The sequence below is a fragment of the Lagenorhynchus albirostris genome, chromosome 2 (genome assembly GCF_949774975.1).
Source record: "Lagenorhynchus albirostris chromosome 2, mLagAlb1.1, whole genome shotgun sequence".
Taxonomy (NCBI): domain Eukaryota; kingdom Metazoa; phylum Chordata; class Mammalia; order Artiodactyla; family Delphinidae; genus Lagenorhynchus; species Lagenorhynchus albirostris.
In genome coordinates this window covers 104,126,598-104,142,354 of record NC_083096.1, presented here as the reverse complement: position 1 = coordinate 104,142,354, position 15,757 = coordinate 104,126,598, and the positions used below count along the sequence as shown (strand labels likewise).

Genomic DNA, 15,757 nt, shown 5'->3' with positions numbered 1-15,757 from the left:
CGGGGGCTACTCTTCGTTGTGGTGCGCGTGCTTCTCATTGCAGTGGCTTCTCTTTGTTGTGGAGCGCAGGCTCTAGGCACAGGGGCTTCAGTAGTTGTGGTTCGTGGGCTCAGTAGTTGTAGCTCGTGGGCTGTGGAGCGCAGGCTCAGTAGTTGTGGCACACAGGCTGTATTGCTCCGTGGCATGTGGGATCTTCCCGGACCAGGCCTCGAACCCATGTCCCCTGCATTGGCAGGTGGATTCTGAACCACTGCACCACCAGGGAAGTCCAGGTGGTTTTGTTTTAAATTTAGTTGGTCATCTCTGACTTTTAACTGGAGGGTTCAGTCTGTTTACATTTATAATGACTGTGGATGAGTTCGGACTTATTTCTGCCATCTTTGTGCTGCTATTCATTTCACTTTTCGATGTCTCATATTTTTTGTTTGTATTCTCCATTTTTTTCCTCTACTAGTTTGAAACTTTGTAATTTCTGTTCTTGTAGTATTTAACCTTGATATTTTGCATACTTACTTAAAGCTAATCAGTATCTTAATCCTTCTACTGACTAAAAGAATAACACTTTATCAGAACTCTAGTAACTGATCACCCCACTCCTGGTTTGTGCTACTGTTTTAATTGACTTTTTAACATCACATAGTAGATACTATTTTTAGTGTTTGTCTGGATACACCTCTAAGTTTAGCAGTTTCTCTGCTCACCAATCCTTCTTAAATCTCAGACCTTTCTTCTGGATGAATTCCTTCCTCCCCACCTCCCTTTCCTTCTTGAGCTCTGCTGAGATGCATTGGGTCCTTCTATTTCAAATCATGTAACTCTTAATCTTTCTCTTCTGTTTTTCCTGTTCTTATCTCTGCTGTATTCTGGGCATGGTCTTCAGATATGTCTTTGTGTTCATTTAAATTTTCAGTTGGATCTAATCTTCTGTTTATTATTAGCATCCATTGGATTTTTGATTTCATTATTATACATTTCTAAAGCGTATATTTAGTTTCTCTTAAACTCTGATCATTTTTAATACTCATTTCCTGTTTGAGTTCATGTTTTCTTTATACACATCCATATATGAGTGCTTTGCATTCAAAATATGGTAATTCCAGCATCTGAAGGTGTTGGGGTTCTAAATCTTTTTTTCCCCAGCATTTTATTTTTCATGGCACTGCTTCTGCTTGTGTGGTTTTTTTTAATTTTTTTTTTTTTTTTTGTGGTACGCGGGCCTCTCACTGCTGTGGCCTCTCCCGCCGCGGAGCACAGGCTCCGGACGCGCAGGCCCAACGGCCATGGCTCACGGGCCCAGCCGCTACGCGGCACGTGGGATCTTCCCGGACTGGGGCATGAACCCGTGTCCCCTGCATCGGCAGGCGGGCTCTCAACCACTGCGCCACCAGGGAAGCCCTAATTTTGCTTTTTTAAAAAAATAAATTTATTCATTTTTGGCTCTGTTGGGTCTTTGTTGCTGTGCGTGGGTTTTCTCTGCTTGTGGCGAGTGGGGGGGGCTCTTCTCCGTTGCAGCGCGCGGGCTTCTCATTGCAGTGGCTTCTGTTGCACAGCACGGGCTCTAGGCGCACAGACTTCAGTAGTTGTGGCTCACGGGCTCTAGCGCACAGGCTCAGTAGTTGTGGTGCATGGGCTTAGTTGCTCCGCGGCATGTGGGATCTTCCTGGACCAGGGCTTGAACCTGTGTCCCCTGCATTGGCAGGCAGATTCTTAACCACTGAGCACCAGGAAGGCCCTGCTTATGTCTTTTATATATATATGTATATACACATGTGTGTGTGTGTGTGTGTATATATATATATGTATATGTATATATGTGTGTATGTGTATATGTATGTTACCACTGTAAATCAATTTCTTGGTTTTGAGTTTTGTAAATTTTGTGAATTTTACTCCAGACCTATTTGAGAACAGGCTTGTAGTTACAAATCCTCACCAAAGACCATTATTTTTCTTCTTGTAGCTGTTCCCTGGGTAACCTCTCTTTGCTGGCAGATGGATTTCTTTTCCAGTCTATTAACAGGGACCCTTTAAGGATCCCTACTTAATGGAGGCATTTCATGTGCAGCTCCGCTAAGACACTGTCTCCCGATCGATGAGTTGATGTCAGTATTTGCCTCTAGGGCCACCCAGGTTTTTAAGTTCCTCTTACAGAGTTGATTTAAATTTTTGCTGTTCCTTTTGATGGGTGAGGTGGGGAGGAGAGGATTTTTCCTTGGGGATTTCCAGTTCATTCTATCAAGCTTAATAGTGCATTAAAAGGTATGTTTTTGAAAATTTAGTTATAGTGAGAGGGTTTTCTAAGAGCATCTGAACCACCATATTGCCAGAAGTAGAAGTGTGCTTTGGATTTTTCAGGAAATAAAAAATGATGGCTTTTAAAAACTGGGAGAAGGGCTTCATGATTCTAGGCCCCATTAATGGAAATAGTCCAGGATTTGAAACTAATATTTCCATTTTATTAAATAGACCACAATGAGAGACTTGTACTTAGTTCTGGCAGGCATATTCAAGATGACCAATAATAGGGTGATGGTTAAATTATAGTGTAACTTCTGGAACCAGTCATATTTTTTCAAAGGCTGTCAGTCATGGTGAAATTTTTACAACTTATTTGAGAAAAGTGGGATATAATACTATTCTCTATGGTTCCCAAATTATTTAGAATAGAAAAAGCAAATTGATAAGTGACGGTGGCAGAGTGATTGATAGAAGTTTAATATTTTATATTTTAAAGTCTTGTATTCCAAATTTTCTACAATAGAAAAAAATTGGGGTGGATACTGATAAACTAGAAAGTATACCCTTTGGGAACTCAAAAAACCTAGAAAACAAATCTGGAAAACTCATACTTATCAGCTAGAGGAAAAGGTAATTATTTTGAAATATGTGAAATAATGTCATGAAATATACTAACAAACATCTGGTGCTCACTTTGTACCAGGCGCTGTGCTGCACACGGGACTTGACTTGAGGAGGTTAACTTGACCAAAGTCCAACTGCTAGCAAGCACCACAGCTGTTGTGGGAACCTAGGTCTTCCTGGAGCCAGCTCTACCTTGTATTCACCTCTGTCCCCTAAGCCAGAAACCTTAAAATTTCCATACCACTCTCATTGATTTTGGTTTACTATCATCAATCAGGATGTAGTGGCACGGGAAGAGGGTGCCCCAGGAAGGTAGGAGGTAGAATTATTGTACTACAATGAATTGTTTAATATTAAAGAGACTGGATACAGCTGTTTCACAAAAAGATATATTTTCATATGACTATTTACATTTTTCATATTTAGTTAAAGAATATCATACAACTGATACCTTCTGAAATGTTTCATGCTTTTAAACTCTTCTATTTACACTTATCTGACATGGAATTATTAAAACTAAAATGGTCAAATACCTCGGTAATAGAAAGCAACCAGCCAATGTAGCTGGTTCTTCACTTAAATTTGTTGATCAGCATTAGCAATAGTTACCTTAATAAATTATCGTTCATTTTAAAATCAGTAGTAATTTTAAACAATTCATAAATAAGTGTGCTCTGTGCAATTTACATGTTTAATATCCTGTGGATACTAAAAGCTTGTATATTGTCAGATTTGCACATTATTACTTTACTTTATCAAATGATAAGCTTTCTCAAAGAAGAAACTGGATAAGCTTGAAATTATATCCTAAGGTTCTCTGGAGAGTTAGTTATCAAAGCTCTGCCTGCTTTATAGGAGGAGGTTCCAATTTACGTGAGAGGGCAGTTAAAATCTGGTTGAATTTCTCGTATCTCTCTGTCTGATTGACTTGTGCACCTTTGCTGCCCCATAGCAATCTCATTTGGAATTCAGTCTTGAAGAGTTCACTCATTTCTTCATCTGGTTGAAAACCTAGTAAAAACAAAACCAAAAAAACTTACTTCAGTTCTGCTTGAAACAGTGTTGAAAATAGACTGAAAACTTGCTTGTTTTAAAGTAGGAGCAAAATGAACATCTCTCAGAACTTTCAAAAAATGCCCCCAAGGAAAAAAAAATATAGGATCTACTCTATATAAAGGTGGGCAGAGCCCCCCCCCCCCTCCCTAGGACCTGAGCACCTTCAGAGAAAGAATAACAAGTAAACTCACTAAGACGTGAATAAAATTCGTGTGCACAAGCCACCATGGGCCGTAGTGCTGTGAGAAGGAGTGTTCAAAGTACCTTTTTTTTTAACAGCTTTATTGTTGTATAATTTACTTGTCATGATTCACCCATTTTAGCTGCGGTTTTTACAGTTGCACAACCATCACCACCACTTTAGAACAATTCCATCAATCACCGTAGAAAATCCCCTAGTACCTCTTTGCAGTCAATCCCTGTACCTACCCCACACCACAGCCAACCACTAATCTGCTTTCCATCACTATTGCTTTGCCTTTTGTAGAAATTTGATATAAATAGGATTATATAACATGGACTTCTTTTAATGTCAAGCTTCTTTCACTTTGGCTTCTTTCACTCAGCATGATGTTAAGATTATTCCATATTGTTGTAGTTATCAATAATTCATTCCTTTTTATTGCTGAGTAGTATTCAGTTATGTGGACATACATACCACATTTTGTTTACCAACTGATAAGACATTTGGATTGCTTCCAGTTTCTGGCTATTACGAATAATGTGAACATTTGTGATTAAGTCTTTGAGTGGACATTTGTTTTCATTTCTCTGGAAGTGGAATTACTGGGTCACATAGTAAATATATGTTTACTTTTAAAGAAACCATCAAACTCTTTTCCAAAATGACTTTACCATTTTATATTCTCATCAGTAACATGTGAAGAGTCCAGCTGTCAACTCTTGGTATTGTCATTCTAGATAGCACGTGGTGGTATCTCACTGTGGTTTACATTTACATTTCCGTAATAACTAATGCTTTGAACATTTTTCCATGTAGTTTATTGTCACTGTATATCCACTCTGGTGTAGTGTCTATTCAAATCTTTTGTTGATTCAAATCTTGTTTCTCTTCTCCTTGAGTTGTAAGATTTCTTTAGATTCTAGATATAAGTCCTTTATCTGATGTATGTTTGCCAAATATTTTCTTCTAGTCTGTGGTGTGCCTTTTCACTTCCTTAATGGTGACTTTTAAAGAGCAAAATGTAAAATTTTGATTTATCAGTTTTCTTTTATGGTTCATGCTTTTTGTATCTTAAGAAATTTTGCCTAACCCAAGGACACAAGGAATTTCTCCTGTGTTTTCTTATAGAAGCTTTACACTTTAGCTGTTACATTTTGAGTGTATGCTGTGATGTAAAGATTGAGATTCTTTTTTGTATATGATAATCAGTAGTTCCAGCACCATTTGTTGAAAGATTACTTTATGCAGTGAATTACCTTGACACTGTTGTCAGAAAACAATCTACAGTCACATGTGTGGGCCTGTTTCTCAACTCTCTTTTCTCTTCTGTAAGAGAAGATCTGCTCTACTTACGGCCAAGGATGCTCAGTCAACTCTATTAGAGCAGGGGAAACCTCTAGCCAAAGCGTCATACAGGCATATGTTTCTCATCCTTGATTACTGCTGGAGTAGTTGGCTCTGTCATTAAATATATTCTCATCATCTAGATCATAGTATCTTCGTGACGGAGAGGATTATAGAAGGCTTCTATTCCATTCATCCATGTGATGCCAAAATATCTTTGGCAGATAACCAGCCAGAGGCCAGATGACAACTTCCACTCATTCAGTTAATATGCTTTGAGCCCCTACCCTGGGCTGAGTGCTGGGATATGTTGGTGAGCAAATCTCTGCCCTTACGGGGCTCACAGTCACTTCTAGCAATGAGAACTTGCTATGAAAACCAGTAGCAGGATCAACTGAGAAATACCATCAGATGCCTTTAAGGTGATTTGCTGTAGAACAGCTTAGAGCATACTTTTCTCAAAATCCACCCTAATATATTGGCTTAGGCAACATCTAATGTAATATACTTATTGGTTTTGTATAAGCAGGTATTCCAGTGTCTGGTGAGTTGAATTACAGGCTTTTATGGTTTGAGTCCTACACTGCCAACCCTGAAGAACTTTCTGAGGAAAAGAAAAGAAACAGGTATGTAGTGCTTATACCTACAGCAGACACAGTGCAAATTGTTCAGTCCCAAATTCTGTTCTGAATTAACAACTTTGTTTCAGGTTGAAATAATAGGCCTCTTCTGCCCCATATAGTTCTTAACCTTGTGGATCAAACTGTGGGCCCTTGAAGACTGTTAAAAATTATCCAGTGAGGGGCTTCCCTGGTGGCACAGTGGTTGAGAGTCCGCCTGCCGATGCAGGGGACATGGGTTCGTGCCCCGGCCCAGGAAGATCCCACGTGCCACGGAGCGGCTAGGCCCGTGAGCCATGGCCACTGAGCCTGCGCGTCCGGAGCCTGTGCTCCGCAATGGGAGAGGCCACAACAGTGAGAGGACCGCGTACCGCAAAAAAAAAAAAAATTATACCGTGAGGAAGAGAAAATAGTCACCCCTGATAACTGTGTTGGTAAAGCCCTTATTCTTGTACTTGCTTCCTAAATGGTCTTTTTGCCTGCAAGCTTCAGTCTTCCTGCCTTCCTCCACAAAGATGGCAGACTGAAAACAAATCTGACCATGTGATAACATCCTCCCATGTTTAAAACCCTTCACTGGCTCTTCCTCAGCCACAGTCCTACATGGAAGGCCTTCCCACCTGTATCCACCTTCTTTAACCTAGCTGGCCACTCCTTAAGACACACTTTACACTAATACAAAGCCAAGTACTTGTGGTTCATAGTTTTCTCCAAGCTCTCTCTGCCTTTGCTTATGTTGGACCCTCTGATGCCAAGAGCAGGGGAGCTCACTTGCCAGTGTGTCTGGGAAGAAATAGGAATACAGATAAGTCAGATAGAACTCCCAACTCCTCATGTTGGCCCATCACCTTTTCTAATAGTGATTATCAGAGGTACTAATGGTAAACAAGCTGACAAATTCTTTCTTGATCCTTTCTCTCTGTTTATACCACTGGCACAAGAGAGAGAATACGTAAAAGCAAGGGAGAAGTAGGATCCCTAAGACAGGAACTAAGTAAGTAGTGATCAACCATACAGGAAATGGAATTCCCATGCCTTAATCTTTCCTACTTGGTCTCTTTCTTATTGAGAACACCCATGCTTTTTCATTCCTTCATTCCAATTACTGTGCAGAGTAGACAGCTTACCGAAACCAGCTCTTACCTGCCAGGATCCTCTCAGCATTCATCCGGTAGCTGTCTGCAGCTTCTGCCATGAGTCGGGCTGTTGCCAAATGGTTCAGCATAATCTCACAGCTTTCGTCGTTTTTTTCCCACATGTCAGTTCCTTCAAAAGTGACAGCCTCGCGCTCCATTAAGGTCACAAGAGGCATCAGCAGTGGGACTGATATATTGTTTGGGGGAACACACGTAGACTCTGAAAAACAAGGGGTAAAGTTTTCCACGTCATGCTTTCTTTCCAAGTTAAGCGCAAAGAGCTCCAGTTGAAGATGGCAACGTAGGCGTGTCCTGGGCTCACCTCCTTCTGTGGACACACTGAATCTGTGGCTAAATATGGAGCAACTGCCTCTGGAAAAAAACTAAAAACTGTCTGAATAACTGTCCGAATGCATAAATGAGAGAAGGTCGACATCAGAGCAGGTAAGAGAGGCTGGGAGACTATCTCTCTATAAACCCCACCCCTGGCACAGTGACCCACAATCGGGAGGGAACTCAAAACCTGGTGCTTCTCCCTGAGGAGCAAAGGGCTTGAAGCCCACATGGGGTACCCCAGCTTTTAAGACCAGCACCTGAAAGATAAGCCCCCAAAACATCTAACTTTGAAAACCAACAGTACTCATGTCTGCAAGACCCACAAGGCTATAATCATCTGAGAAACAGGTCTTAAAGGGCTTGCAAGCTTGGACTCACCTGCCCCAAGGCTCAGTGCAGAGGCAGCCAATTGAGAGGTGCCTGGACATTATGCAAATGAGGCTCATTTGCTAATCTTAAAGCTTTAGCCCGAGAGGCAGGCTTCTGGTTTGGCAAACAACTGAGACCTATGAGGCTCTCTCAGCATTGGAGGTTAATGGATGACGCAATCTTTGTGCTCTCCCTCTGCCTTGCTCCACCTAACTCATATATCCCAGAAAGTAGCTCATACCCTTGTCCGGCATTCCAATATCTCCAGCTGCCTCCAGAGGACACCTCTAAATTGCCTAGCTCTGATGGCCAGTGGGGCTTATTATGCCCATGGGTCCTATTGGACTGTAACCTTTGTAATGCCACAAGATAAGAAAATTACAGGCCAATATCTGTGACGAACACAGATCCACAAATCCTGAACAAAATATTTGCAAACTGAATTCAGTACATTGAAAGGATCATATACATTGATCAAGTGGGATTTATTCCAGGGATGCAAGCATGGCTCAACATTCACAAATCATTATGATATACCACATTAATAAAAGAAAGGTAAATGATTTTTCTGCATCTACTAAGATGATCAAATTATTTTTAACAAAATTCAACATCCATTTATGATAAAAACTCAAACAAAGTGGGAATAAAGGGAATGTACAACAACATAATAAAGGCCATATATAACAAGCCCACAGCTAACATCATACTCAATGATGAAGAGCTAAAAACTTCCCCTCTAAGATCAGGAAAAAAAGGATGACTATTCACCACTTCTATTCAACATAGTATTGGAAGTCCTAGCCAGAGTAATTAGGGAAGAAAAAGAAAGAAAACCATCCAAACTGGAAAGGAAGACGTATAACTATTACTATTTGCAGATGACCTATTATATATAGAAAACCCTAAAGACTCCACCAAAAAACTGTTAGAATAAACGAATTCAGTAAAGTTGCAGGATACAAAGTATACAAAAACCTGTTGCATTTCCATATGCTAATAACAAACTATCAGAAAGATATTAAGAAAATAATTCCATTTACAATTACATCAAAAAGATCAAATTACCTAGGAATAAATTTAACCAAAGAGATGAAAGACCTGTACACTGAAAACTGTAAGACATTGATGAAAGAAATTGAAGAAGACACAAATAAATGGAAAGATATTGTGCTCCCGGAATGGAAGAATTCATATTGTTAAAATGTCCATACTACCCAAAGCAATCTATAGATTCAGTGCAATCCTTATAAAATTCCAATGGCATTTTTCACAGAAATAGAACAAACACAATCCTAAAATTTATGTGGAACCACAAAAGATGCCAAGGAGCCAAAGCAATCTTGAGAAAGAACAAAGCTAGAAGCATGACATGCCCTGATTTCACACTACATTACAAAGCTATAGTAAAACAGCATGGTATTGGCATAAAAACGGACACATATATCAATGGAACAGAATAGGGAGCCCTGAAACAAAACCACACACATATGGTCAGTCAATTTGTGACAAAGTAGCCAAGAATATACACCGAGGAAAGGACAGTCTCTCCAATAAGAGGTGTTGGGAATACTGGACAGCTACATCAGGGAAGTGCAAATCAAAATCACAATGAGATATCATCTCACGTCTGTTAGAATGGCTGTTATAAAAAAGACAACAAGTTTTAGCAAGGATGCAGAGAAAAGGGAACCCTTGGGCACTGTTGGTGGGGATGTAAATTGGTGCAGCCACTATGGAAAATGGAGGTTCCTCAAAAAGTTAAAAATAGAGCTGTCATACGATTCAGCAATTTCACCTCTGGGTATTTACCTGAATAAAACAAAAACACTAATTTGAAAAGATACATGCACCACCTCCCTGCCCCATTCACTGAAGCATTATTTGTAAAAGCCAAGACATGGAACCAACCTAAATGTCCATCAATGGACGAATGGATAAAGAAGATGTGGACTCATGCTCTTGGACTGGAAGAATTAATATTGTTAAAATGGCCATACTACCCAAAGCAATCTACAGATTTAATGTGATCCCTATCAAATTACCTATGACATTTTTCACAGAACTAGAATAAATAATTGTAAAATTTATATGGAGTCACAAAAGACCCAGAATTGCCACAGCAATCCTGAAGAAAAAGAACAAAGCTGGAGGCATAATCCTCCCAGACTTCAGACAATACTACAAAGCTACATTAATCAGAACAGCATGGTAATGGAAACAGACATAGGATCAATGGAACAGAATACAGAGCCCAGAAATAAACGCACACACCTATGGTCAATTAATCTTTGACAATGGAGGCAAGAATATACAATGGAGATAAGACAGTCTCTTCAGCAAGTGGTGGGAAAGCTGGACAGCTACATGCAAATCAATGAACTTAGAACATTCCCTCACAGCATACACAAAAACTCAAAATGACTTAAAGACCTAAATATAAGACATGACACCATAAAACTCTGAGAAGAGAAAATAGGCAAAACATTCTCTGGTATAAATCATAGCAATGTTTTCTTAGTCTCCCAAGGCAATAGAAATAAAAGCAAAAATAAACAAATGGGACCTAATCAAACTTATAAACTTTTGCACAGCAAAGGAATCCATAAACAAAATGAAAAGGCAACCAACAGACTGGGAGAAAATATTTGCAAACACTGCAACCAACAGGGCTTAATTTCTAAAATATACAAACAGCTCATACAACTCAATAACAAAAAAACAAACAACCCAATCAAAAAATGGGCAGAAGACTTAAATAGACATTTCTCCAAAGAAGACATACAGATGGCCAATAGGCACATGAAAAGATGCTCAACATTGCTAATTATCAGAGAAATGTAAATCAAAACTACAATGAGGTATCACCTCACACTGGTCAGAATGGCCGTCATCAAAAAGTCACAAATAATAAGTGCTGGAGAGGGTGTTGAGAAAAGGGAGCCCTTCTACATGGTTGGAGGAAATGAAAATTAGTGCAACCACTATGGAGAACAGTATGGAGGTTCCTTAAAAAACTAAAAATAGAGTTGCCATATGATCCAGCAATCCCACTCCTGGGCATATATCCAGAGAAAACTCTAATTCGAAAAGATACATGTACCCCAGTGGTCACAGCAGCACTATTTACAACAGCCAAGATATGGAAGCAACCTAAATGTCCATCGACAGATAAGTAGATAAAGAAGATGTGGTATACACACACACACACACACACACACACACAATGGAATATTACTCAGCCATAAAAACGAATGAAATAATGCCATCTGCAGCAATATGGATGGACACAGAGATTACCATACTTCATAAGTGAAGTGTGTCAAAGACAAATATATGATATTACTTATGTGTGGACTCTAAAAAAAATGATACAAATGAACTTATTTACAGAATGGAAACAGACTCACAGTAATAGAAAACAAATCTATGTTTACCAAAGGGGAAAGAAGGGGAGGGATAAATGAGGAGTTTGGAATTAGCAGATACAAAGTACTATATATAGGGACTTCCCTGGTGGTGCAGTGGTTAAGAATTCGCCTTCCAGTGCAGGGGACACGGGTTTGAACCCTGGTCCGGGAAGATCCTACGTGCCACAGAGCAACTAAGCCCATGCGCAACTACTGAGCCAGCGCTCTAGAGCCCATGAGCCACAACTACTGAGCCCACATGCCACAACTACTGAAGCCTGTGCTCCACAACAAGAGAAGCCACCGCAAGGAGAAGCCCATGCACCGCAAGCAAGAGTAGCCCTGCTCACCACAACTAGGGAAAGCCTGAGTGCAACAATGAATACCCAACACAGCCAAAAAATAAATAAATTTATAAAAAAAATACTGTATCTAAAATAGATAAATAACGTCCTATTTTATAGCATAGGGAACTACATTCAATATCTTGTAATAACCTATAATGAAAAAGAATATGAAAAATGATATATATGTATAACTGAATTATTTTGCTGTACATCAGAATCTAACACAACATTGTAAATCAATTATAACTTCAGTAAAAAAAGAAGATGCATGTGTGTATACACACACACACACATACATATATACACAATGGAATATTATTCAGCCATTAAAAAATAATGAATCCTGCCATTTGTAACAACATGAATGCAACTTGAGGGCATTATGTTAAGTGAAATAAGTCAGACAGAAAAAGATAAATACCATATGAGCTCACTTACATGTGATACCTAAAAAAACAAAAACAAAAACACCCTTTGAGCTCATGGATATAGAGAACAGATTGGTGGTTGCCTGAGTTGGGGTAGGGGGAGAAGTGAAATGGATGAAGGGGATCAAAAGGTACAAATTTCCAGTTATAAAGTGAATAAGTCCTGGGGGATGTAATGTACAGCATGGTGACTATAGTTAATAATACTGTATTGCATATTTGAAAGTAGCTAGCAGAGTGGATCTTGAAAGTTCTCATCAGAAGAAAAAAAAACGTTTTGTAACCATGTATGGTAACAGATATTAACTGGTCTTATTGTGATCATTTTGCAACATATACAAATATGAAATCATTACGTTGTATACCAGAAGCTAATATAATGTTATGTAAATTACACCTCAATTTATAAAGTTAAGCACAAAATAAGGTAACTAGTAGCCTATGTCTTGTTTTAGCAACTGCAGACCTACAAGTGATGCTGTCATCCGATAAAAGCCTTGGTGACCCATCAACAGTCCTGCAAATAACTGAGAGCCTCATAATATGCCCTGCTAAATGCTTCAATCAAACCATAACAGATATGACACTGCCAGACCTGCCACCAGACCCCCTTGTCCTGATCCTGTGCTCACCTCTGCCTTCGTGCAGGATTTTGCTAAAAGGCTTCAGCTGTTTCTCATAGAGGATGGCGGTTTGTGTGTACTGGTGCCGCAGGGCAGTCCACGTTTTTTCTAACCTTGTGATCTGGAAGAAAGAAAGTTGTTATCGTTTTGGAAAAGGCTCTTTTTAAAACTACCTTTTTGCTTAAATTTTGGAATGGATGATAGAGGTACGTGGTAAAAACTCAAAGCAGTTGAAAGGAGTGTAGAGAGAAAAGCTAATCCCCACCCCGACCCTGCTCCACGTTGTTCTAATAACCCATGAGACACACACACCTTTTACAATAAATGCGTATCATACTACACATATTTTTCTGTTCATTGTTTGGAAATTATTCCGTGTAAGTACATATAAAACAGCATAGAACAGTCTTGTTTTGTTAAACTTTTGCCTAGTGTTCCATTTATGCATAAACCATAGTTTAACTAGTTTCCTGTAGATAAGCGCTTTAAACATATTTTTCTATTACCAAATATCTGGAGGATAAATTTCCAGAAGTGGAACTACCGGGTCAAAAAATACATGTATTTTGAATTTTGATAGGAGTTGCCAACTGTCCTCCATAGAGGTTATACTGATGTAAGGATGTAGAATATGACATACAGCATTTTAATGTTACTTGTAAGTAATAAAGTCTGAGACGCGGAAAATTGCCTAGACCATATGATGCCACTACTCATTCCTTTTCATTTCTTTGGGAACAATTTAGTCAAAACCAACATATGCCACTGACTCTGACTGCCCTAGATAAATGGTCCCCCACTCACACCTTAAAACCAGCAAGCCCGTGTCTGACCTTTTCTACATGAAACAATGAAGGAGGGAAGGGAACTAATATTTATGGAATGAGAGCCAACTCTGTCAGGTATTTGAGGAATTTCATTTAATCCTCACCATGCCCTGTGAGGCAGGTATTTTGGCTTCATTTTACAGGTCAGAAAACAGAAGAGATTAGGTAACTTGCTCAAGGTTTCACAGCTGCTAAATGGCGGAGCTGAAATTCATTTCCTTGGGCTCTAAGAGCTCCCTGTGTATTCCAAGAGGAAGGTGAGAAAGGATCACCATCAGCAGATTTGTTGGGAAGGAAAGGATGTGGCTGTTTTTCCTCTGGCCTCCTACCACCCCGCCCTCTCTTCTCTTCCCCCTCCCTGAAGCGTCCGCCTTTCTGAAAGGAGCCCTTGTCTCTGGGCTAGGCCCATCTCCTGGATGCTCCCTCTTGACCCCAGAAGCTGAGAAGAGAAGGAGCAGGTTTAGATGATGGCGCACAGAAATGACATGACTCCTCTCGGGTTTTTCCTAGGCCTGCCACTCCCCTCCCCAAGCAGGGCCCTGAACACCCTAGAGGACTCTGCCCCCTCATTGCTGAAGTACTCCAGAAGGGAGGAGGAGTCTGATGCTGCTGTGTGGAGGGAGGCAGCCATCTATAAAGGCATGTTTAGGTGCTTTGGGGTAAGTCCCTAATTGCTGAGTTTGATGTCATGGACAGCAACCATGTTAATGCCACAAAACACCCCCTTCACTACTCTCGGAGAAAGCTCTGGGCTGGGGGGCCTATGCATACAGCTAGCCTGTTAGCCCTCAAAATTATAGGCAGTTTTGGATAAGAGGAAATAAATATGATGTAAATTAAAAACACCCAAATGAAAAATTATAACTCCTGTTAGTATAGCAGAAGTCAGTATATCATGAAAATATGGCTGAACTTGCTTATTTCAAATATCACCCCTATACAGTTCCAGTGCATCTAAAGAATTTTGAAAGCTCTTGGTATATGATAATTGGCATTGACCCCTCTCAAAATTTCCTGGTGAAAGCATGAGGATTTTCAGCTTCTTGTTTGAAAGGTGACCTCGCTTTCGTGCAAGGAAATTATGTTCCTAACATGCCCTGACTTAGCAACAGTGCCCCAGTGGCAATGGTGGATGTTCAGTGAGCACCCGGCAGGATTTCAGAGACAATCTGTGGCTGTGAAACAGCCAAGCTAAATGAGCTGCGGTTTTGGTGTTAGGGGTTGCACACTGGGCTTGTGGGACTGTGGTCTCATGCTCGAAGTCGCCGAGTACCTAGGGCTTAACACGACGGAAGTCTGAAAGCTGACACCTAGCCGTCAAGACAACAGGACCACTTTCCTCTGTGAGGTCCATTTGACTTCAAAGACAGGTTTTCAGTTTTGACCCTCCTCCTAAGAACAGTCTGTCAAAGCAGATAAATTCAAAGTGCCTGATTTCAGAAACTCTGCTTAGGGGGTTATATAGCAGATGGGCCAGGAATCTGAATTTTTTAACAGCAGAGTCTGTTTTAGGTGATCTGAGGAACATACTTTGAGATAAATCACTCTAGGGATTCTTAGAGATCAGTTCCCCAAACGTCCCAGTTTGTCAGTCATTACCCCAAACTGCCCGCACGTCCGGTGACCCAGACAGAAGCAGTCTCTTTCTTATACAACACACCCAAGCCAGACGTGATCATCCTAACTGGTCCTTCAGGAATATCTATAGTTCCTGAGGATGACTCTTCTTATCGTATATCAAAGAGAAAGTGTAGGTTGTCAGCAATTATCTGCTGTTCTTAAAAACAGAGCCAAAATACTTGGGACACTGCTCTTGTTTGCCCCCTAATTAAAGCAGCTTTCACTAAGATACGATTTACCTTTTGAGGTTAATTAAAATCATCTGTGATTTGCTAAGCATGGGCTTGCAGACCACTTTGCAGAACATTAAGTACACGCAGGCCCACGGGGCCGCACAAAGCAAGTGAGAATTTACCTGCGGCATTTCCAAGGCCTTCATGATGGCCGAGAAAGAATAGAGGTCCCCCATGGAGTCCTTTAGCTCCACTGCCACCTGGATGATCCTATTGAGGGTGGCTGCTCTGTCCTCCAAAGTGCCCGTGCAGCCCAGAATGTCCACCGCAATGCCGATGGCCATCGTGTTGTGTCTGAGAGGGAGGAAAACAGCAGTCAGGCCCAGGGCCAACAGGACTAAGAGGAAATGAAACCAAATGGG

At 40.4% G+C, this 15,757-nt stretch overlaps 1 protein-coding gene across 5 annotated transcripts in view; it reads right to left on the bottom strand.

The window, feature by feature from the left end:
* Window positions 1–3,237: 3,237 nt before the first annotated feature.
* Window positions 3,238–15,757, bottom strand: part of BCAR3 (BCAR3 adaptor protein, NSP family member) — a 212,877-nt gene continuing 200,357 nt past the window's right edge. For all 5 annotated transcript variants that reach the window (XM_060139552.1, XM_060139553.1, XM_060139554.1 and 2 more), the window contains 4 exons: window positions 15,518–15,689; window positions 12,725–12,836; window positions 7,210–7,422; window positions 3,238–3,873 (listed from right to left, as the gene is read on the bottom strand). In XM_060139552.1, the coding sequence (XP_059995535.1) occupies window positions 3,695–3,873; window positions 7,210–7,422; window positions 12,725–12,836; window positions 15,518–15,689 (676 nt within the window). In that variant the 3' untranslated portion in view covers window positions 3,238–3,694. The remainder of the gene's footprint in view (window positions 3,874–7,209; window positions 7,423–12,724; window positions 12,837–15,517; window positions 15,690–15,757) is intronic.